This window comes from Dreissena polymorpha, chromosome 6, assembly GCF_020536995.1.
Source record: "Dreissena polymorpha isolate Duluth1 chromosome 6, UMN_Dpol_1.0, whole genome shotgun sequence".
Taxonomy (NCBI): domain Eukaryota; kingdom Metazoa; phylum Mollusca; class Bivalvia; order Myida; family Dreissenidae; genus Dreissena; species Dreissena polymorpha.
In genome coordinates this window covers 99,286,065-99,294,654 of record NC_068360.1, presented here as the reverse complement: position 1 = coordinate 99,294,654, position 8,590 = coordinate 99,286,065, and the positions used below count along the sequence as shown (strand labels likewise).

The 8,590-nt window shown below is 32.0% G+C and overlaps 1 protein-coding gene across 1 annotated transcript; it reads left to right on the top strand.

The window, feature by feature from the left end:
* The first annotated feature begins 1,933 nt into the window (after positions 1-1,933).
* On the top strand, positions 1,934-4,185 carry LOC127836618 (uncharacterized). The gene is made up of 4 exons (XM_052363291.1): positions 1,934-2,075; positions 2,187-2,501; positions 2,808-2,834; positions 3,635-4,185. The coding sequence occupies exons 1-4, from the start codon at positions 2,015-2,017 to the stop codon at positions 3,691-3,693; spliced, it is 462 nt and encodes a 153-aa protein (XP_052219251.1). The 5' UTR covers positions 1,934-2,014; the 3' UTR covers positions 3,694-4,185.
* Positions 4,186-8,590: the final 4,405 nt, after the last annotated feature.

The following is an 8,590-nucleotide window of genomic DNA, read 5'->3' as shown; positions in this document are numbered from 1 at the left end:
TAAACAGGTCTGCCAGTACTATATCAACTGTTCGCTGGAGTTCTTTAAGCTACCATTATGCTACTATTTTGATAATATTTGAACAGATGGAAGCGAAACCCCAGTAAATCATTGGTGACACTGACATTATCAAATATTATTTTTTTTTATTTAGAACAAGCTTTTCTGCTTTGAATACGGTATCCAAAATGTTCGAATTAAAAACCCATAAAACCAAGTAATTTGAGCTATCACTAATGATTGAAATAATACATTTTGATAAAATGGAGTTATCCACCTCAAATTGTATTGTTCAGTTGTCCCTCTTAAGGCAAAGAGGAGCCTGTTATTAAGTCATATTGTATTTAACAGGAAACATGGAGTGTGTGGACCAAGGAAAGCAGTTTCCCACATCTGGTCTATGTCCTCATCCGTGAGAGGTTTGGCTCCACTTTGGCGGTTGCCTTTGCCCTGAATACAGCAATGTTCGATAATGTCGAGGTATACATTTGAGATGTGGTGTTCTGCCTTATAAACATCCATCGGACAACTCAAATAGCATACATTGTTTATATTAACATTTCAATTAAATAACCCAGTCAAATATTCTTATGTGTGCAATTAACATTACAAAAACACAACTCCTAATGCAGATTACATGCTAGTTATTATAAATGCTGTGAATAATAGACTTCTTTATATATTATATATATATATATATATATATATATATATATATATAATATTACGAACATTAATAGACTTATAAAACTGTTTCATTATGCATGCATTTCGTTAGAAATAATAACATGTTTTTTTTCGGCTTTTCTTTTTAGCATTGAAGGTTTCAAGAATCAGCGACAAGTCTGTTCCTGAACCGGACATAATGCCTGTGGCAAACGATGACGACGGAATAACCGATCCAACGAGCTTTAAAAGCCTCTCAATGAACTCGGTTTATAGTAAGACCCATCCGGTTTAGTTAGAGAGAGGATGAATCTTGCCATATAGTGATCTTACTGATCATCGAGGATTTCAGTTATTTGCTTTGTTTCACGTTGGTGTGGTGCAAAATATCTGCGAAATTTGTTGATATCAACAAATGTTTTTTTATGTGGTTTTATTTTCTTGGTCAGTGATAAATGTATTGACATGTTCAATGTTAACATCCTTAAACTCATTGCTTTTTAAAGTTGTTTTTTTCCCAATGGAATCATTATTTTGATCATTTATGGGAATGATTGCCTGAAAGTCTTCATATAAAATGTCAACAACATCTTGTGTATTTCCAATTTGCTCATTGAGTTCAGAGTCATTATCCTCTAGTATTAAATTTAAATGTAAATATTCAATAATGAATATGATGAGACATTTTTGGTTGAATTTTGTTCTGTTGCAGACCGCAATTTTAGTGCAGAATATTTACATCATAAATACATGAAAAAAGATGTGTTTGTGAAACACTATGCCCCCCCCCCCATATATTTGACTTTTGGCCTTGAATGATGACCTTGCCCTTTAACGTTCGCCACTCAAAATGTGCAGGTCTATGAATTACACATGCATGCCAAATATCAAGTTACTATCTTCAATATTGCAAAAGTTATGGCTAATGTTAAAGGACAAAAACTGTCTTTGCTGTGTTATTAGTTTTTTCTTACGACATAAAATTGAACTGATTCTGTTTATTGTTATAAAATAGTATTGTTATTGTATGCATCGCAAGTCAATGCAATCAATTTAATTTACATCGTGAAAACACTTCACTTCAGAATAGTATCGTTATTATAGTAAGTGTTAGGATACTATACATTTTCATATATTCTAAAAATCGTAACCATCCCTATAATGTGTTTGCTAATAGGAAACTGATGAATGATAGTCGGCTTGTTTGGTGTTTATTTCCTCATTTATCGTCGTCTCTATAATAGCGAATACTTCGTTGCACGATAATCGCACGCGGAGCTTTCATTGTTTACGTAGCGACTCTTGTCAGCAGTGCGCGAGTGCTTGATACAAAGTGTAAACGGTGCAAATGGCGTCTTTGATTGTGTTTGGAGTAATAATAATTCTCATGGAAACAAACGCCATATCAGGCAATGTTTTTTTATTTTTGATTGTTGTATCAAAACATTATATACATGTATATTTTTATTTTAAATACATACACACAGTTAAATTGATTTAACAATTAAATTACATTTCAGGAACATGCACAGAACAATTTATTGATGACGGCATGCACAATGTTTTGTTGGAGTATACTTTCGGATGGGGTACTCGCGAAACAAAACACGTAGTCTGTTCTCATGATCCCAACACAATAGGAGAGTGCTATGATGCATTTGGATTTAAATGTTTTATTGAGCTAACGAGCATAGGTGTGTACACTATGTCTACGAATGCAGATTTAACATATGTGATTGTTACCATATTAACAGTAAATAGCACAATGTTAGGAAACTACAGTTGTTCTAAAGGCAATGGTTCAACGAATATCACCAAATGTGCAAAATACTCAGGTAATTTTGTTTGTTACTTGTTTACTAAACATTATTCTATAAAAGTATTTATTTTGTTTCTTATCAATTGTTTAAAATAAAAATGCTTAAATGTCAGTTTATTTAAAATAAATACAAATATTTCACAAATAGCGAGGTGAAATAATTTAAACATAAGTAGTTTACCATTTTCTTACAAGGTTAATTCTCATTCCAAATAATAAAACAGGAAAATTTGTTGGAAAACGTTGGAAATATATTTCCTTAAAATGCTATGGTTAAAAAAACGTATTACATCGTTTTAATATTTGTCTCCGTTTGTTGTAGTTTCAACAACACCTTCAACAAAGACAGGTATTTTGTATTGTTTATGTTTTTGTTCGTTTAGTTATTTATTGTTGTTGTTTTAACTAATTGTAATATGAACTTATAAAAGTTTCAAAAATATTGCAAAATGTTGTACACAAATGACACTGGAACAGAAAAGGATGGTTAATGATATAAACTTTGCGATATCTCTATATCTCTCTCTTTTTCCCTGTATTATATATTAATATCGTCCTCTCAATCATTACAATGAAAAGATAAAGACATGGGTTTATATTCTAAATATGATACTAGACTCATCTGTAACCGACTTTAAATTCAATCCCCCGATCACAGGGATGTAACTAATTCGGCGCAGTATGCAGCCGAGACACATTGGCTTATTTCCCTTACATTTACCCATATTATATACTTTTTGGTGGAGAGGAGCAAGCGTGATATCAATTGTTTGCTTAGTAAAATTTCGTTGTCTGAGCGGGATTCGAACCTGAGACCCTCCGAGTCCTAGATACTATTAAAAAGACCGTGGTCTAGTGGTATGCTTATGGTCATTAAAAAAAGCAATTCAGGAATCACAACGAATAAAACATCTATACATTTTTTAAACGGAGCCGTTCGTGTAAAATTTTAATTTAAAAACAGTGCGCTTGTTTCCCGTACTCTCAAATTGCAATCGTCAACGCTTTGTAATTACTTATTTATTGTGACTTGCTGGAGTTTCACTTCTTTATATTGCATTGCACAACAGTTTGATGTGTGCTGCGTGGATGCAGTAGCGTGTATCCCCGTACATATCTTACATATCTTCGATGTTTATATATTTTCAGCCTTCAGAGGCTGGTATCGGTATTGTGTTTTTATTATTATTTTAAGAAACCTTGTTTAAGACCTTTTTTATACTTAGATTCTTATACATTCTCTGTACTTATAAAGTAAACGTGTATGTTCATCAATTGAGAGTTCTGCTGGTTATACTGAATTTTTACAGACCATTATCTGACATGCTGCCTTTTACTCTTTTATGTATGTTGACTTGGCAATGTGTATTAATGTAACTATAAGATTGGTGGTTTCGCCAAATAAATAACCTATGGACAGATTGATAACAAAAACACGAAAGTTGTTCTCTCACCATTGATAATTCCGATTGCACGTAGTATTCTTTTGCCGTTAGATTATAGACAATTACTTTTTTCTAAACCTACAGTCAAATTAAGTTTACTTCGAACATCTTTCATTGGAGATACAATGCGACAGGGTTCTAGTTCGCAGCGTAATCAAGCTCCTTGTAATCGGTATCCTACACAAAATAAGTGCAACTCCAGGAAGTGTTTATGTTGCAAGTTTTTAAATATGTCCTCCTTTATTCTTCCATCTGTTAATAACCGCAAATTGTCAGTTAACATTAAATCCGATGTCTCATAAAATTCTATGCATGTGGTTTATGTCATTACTTGAAATGTACCCTGTTGTGGTGCGCAATACGTTGGGCAGACGGGTAGATCACTTAAAACACGTTTTAGGGAACATTTTTTTCTAATTAAAAATAACAATAAATTTTACAACTTCATTTACCAGCACTGAAATAAAACGGGTCATAGCGTAACAAATATTTCAATTCAACCTGTGGAGCAACTTATTTTTAATAATAGTACTTCAAATCAGTGCCAATTAAAAGCAAGGTGAATGTCAGAATTTGAATGGATTAAACGTCTGCAATCAGCTTACCCACTTGGATTATATGATAATATTCTAAATGTTGGAACAATTTCTTAAAGTAAATCGATTAATTCATTTTCTCTGTTTAGAAAACGTCTAAGAAATAAACGTTCACACGGCATTAGGAAAAATGGTAACTTAAGGCGTAAATTTAAACGTCTGCTTTCTTTAAATGACTGCTACACATTATTACAAAATGGGGGTAAACATAAATTACTTAGTGCACTTTGCTCTCTTTCTGTTTCTTCGTTGGCGCATATTGATAAGGAATGTAAACTTATTTTACTTCAATCTGACCCTCTATATGAATGTGCTTGTATTATTGAATCTTTCACTGACTACTATCTTAAACCGTTTATTGAAAATGCACTTAACAAAACTAGAAATCGTATCAAAATTGAGTTTTGTAACAAAGGTCTTGATTTAATTGACCTTCCAAAAATATTCAATGATAAAAAATGTACGTCGGATGATTCCCCCTTATTTCCGCAATACTGAATCACCACTTATTTGCTACAAATATAGTTAACCTGTAAGAAGTATCGTTTTTAATTATAATTCTATTTCCACAGATATAAATGTAATAGAAAATTGTCCTACATTATGTGACTGTTCTAGTTCCAAATATATATATGGTCCAGTTGGACATGTTATTACTTGGAACCTTAATTTCATTCAAAATAAAAACCTTAGAAATTTACTACGCAGAGGCCCAAAGTACAGACTGCCTATTCCTGTTGATTTTGATGACTGCATTAAGAAAATCGTAACATCCTTACAGGATTATTGCTCTAAATGGTGCAGGAAGGAAAATGCTGAAATTACTGCACTCAATGATTGGAAAACAAAAATATTTAGTATGGCAATGAATAAAATATGTTTTTGTAATACAAATCCTTTGGCCCTACCACATTCACCTAAATTTAATAAACAAAATCTCTGTAAATTGCTTGAAGACTTAAAATCTAAATTCGTCATAGTTCCTGCTGATAAGGCTGCTAATAATGTTATAAAAATATGACGAGTGTTTTATGTTCAAACTATTTCACAAGATCTTTCACAACAAACATCATATTGTGAGTACAATAAGCAACCTAATGAAATTATTGCCGACCATATTGCCCAATGCAAAAATTAAATGTAATAGTCAATATTACTGACAAGAAATTGCCATCACTTTACTGGAAACCTAAATTACATAAGACGCAATATAAAAGTCGTTTTATCGCTAATTCAGTGTTTTGTACCACCACACAATTATCAGTGTATCTTACATCTGCATTGAGTGCTATTAGATATCATATAGCTAAATTTTGTAATAAAGTTTATGAAAATAGTAATATTAACCTATTTTAGTCAATAAAAAACTCCTTAGAAGTTATTGATAAAATTGAAAAGAAAAAATATAAGGTGTCACAGGTAAGTACTTATGATTTTTCTACACTATATACAACGCTTCCTCACGCTTAAATAAAATCCAAACTTGTTTCTTTGATTGAAAAAACTTTTGCTAGAGAGAAGTGTTTGTATCTAGCTTTAAACACTAAAACAGCTTTTTTACTAATTATATATTAGATAATTACATCATTTGGACTGGTCTTGACTTTTGTGCAGCACTTACTTTTCTTCTGGATAACTTGTTTGTTGAATTTAATGGTAAAATTTTTGATTAAATTATTGGCGTTCCTATGGGTACTAATTGTGCTGACCTTTATTTATATTGTTATGAAAGCGAATGTATGTTAGAATTATCTAAAACTAAGCAAGTAGTTTTGATTCATTGTTTTAACCTTACTAGTAGGTACATTGATGACATATTTAATTTAGATAATCCATTATTTGAACAATATATTCACACAATCTACCCAAAAGAACTAGTCTTAAATAGATTCTGTCTATCCAATACAGACGTATGGTGATTTAATTTCAAAATATAATGTTTCTTTAAAATGGCATTTAAATAATGGAATTTCCCATCCATTATTTTATGGAGATGTTTTGAAGCGTGTCCGAAAATTAAAATATGTTAAACCAAATGTTCTTATTAAACTTTTCAATTTAATTAACTTGTTTTTGTCAAAAGGATACGATGCTTATGTACTTAAAAACACGTGCTTGATGGTTTTCGATTCACTATATCTTTCTTCTCTTAAAATTTGGAATCATTAGTGATATTATAGGCATTTTTCACTATTGAACAAAATTGTGTCTTTGTGTTGTATGCACAAATCTGCATGAAAACTACATTTGGACTCACATCGTACATCAAATCATTTCTGTCGTCAGTTGTCAAAACACCTATATACTGTTTGATTCCAATAATGTCGCTTTAATGGTATTACCATTTTTATACATTTTATGATTCTTAATATTTAATCAACTAAACTTGTTTCATTAGTAGTTCAATTTTGCAGTAGCCCCCCATTAATAGTTTTATTATTAATTTACAGCACTGCCCCTGGATTTTGTTCACGTCATTGTGTCTTCGCTTGTAAATTACGTCATAACTCTTTCTCTGTTCCTGGGTACATGGATTTTATTTTGACGTCATACGATCAACTTTCCAGTTGTAATCTACATGCATAGGTCATTGGGTTTATAACGTTCAATTTTATTTATATTTTCTCTCTGATAGGCGTTTCTTGTTTGATTTAATTATTATTTTTTTTATTTTTTTAGCAGTCACATAAACATCAAAGCAATGTTATATGGAATTTTTACACCCATTATTGCTGCTTCTTCCTGTATTTGCGCGATGATTATCTGAAATATTTACTTAATGACGCTATATTCTAAAATATTTTTCTATAAAGAAGGAATGTAGTTGACACTTGTTTGTAGTTTCATTTGATCGTTCGTCAAAAAGTTGTAACTCTGTTGCTCTGGTATCTTCAATACCATTGAGTAATTAAATTGTAATTAAATTGAGTGCGTTTTAATTCCCTTTTATTATTGTTTAATTTGAGTTACAATGCTATGACGTTAAATTTTATTTACACTTAAATGTATTATGAATATTGCTTGGCCAAGTGTGAGGTTGAGCGCTCTATAACCGGTTTAAACCCCCAATGCTTTGCATTGACCGTTCCAAGGCGGTGACCCCAGCTTTATTCATATTTTGTGTTTATGTTGGTTTTATTGTGCTGTATTGTGCTGTTTTGTACTGTTTGGGCAATCGGTCACTTGCCTTAAATAAAGGACCAACTAATTGTTTATAATGAGAATTCAATACTGCTCCAGCAGCTGGAGTTTCACTTCTTTATATTGAACCAGTCATGTGGTATTGTAAAATACTATCGTACAACGATTTGTCTAGCTTCCCTCTGGTTGCAATGTTAATGTATATTATTCAAAATGCACATGATATGTACGCCTAAGCACATTGACTGTGATTGTAAGTGAACAAAAGTCACATACACGCACACATACACACGCACATTACTATATGTAAATAAATAAGTATTTATGTGTGTCAGTGAAGTAGCTAATACATCGAGTAGTCAATAAATCAAGTGTTTCAAGATCGGCAACACTGCACAATCAGAAACGAACTGACTAAAGAGTTACCTCCGTCATTAAAGATAATATTCTGAATACGTAATCGTTTGCCAAAGTGTATTGTCGTTAATAATGCATACACGTCTTTCAATAAATTCAGTTAAACAAAGTATAGGCCAATAAAAGGGGTCATAGGGATTTTATCATATTGTTTGAGTTCTGTTTTGTAAAGATTATGAGTGTGTGTGTGTGTGTTGCTTTCGGTTAAAATCTCTGTCTGTCCGGTATGATGACAGTAATCTGAACCAGCATTTCTCTTATATTGCGTGCTTACTGTAAGCTGTATTACCCTTGTCAATATGTATAGCTCTGTTATAATTCTACGTGTTTGTTATGGTGAGAAACTGACTTACGTACAAACGTTATGACAGATACACCTATCAACCCAAAACGCCGAGCTTTTGCACAATAAGGCACGTCTTTTCATCACTGTATCGAAGCGACATTGCATATTTAGGCAAAATACTAGTTGTCAGTATCTTAAAAAGTCAACATGAACCTGCAGG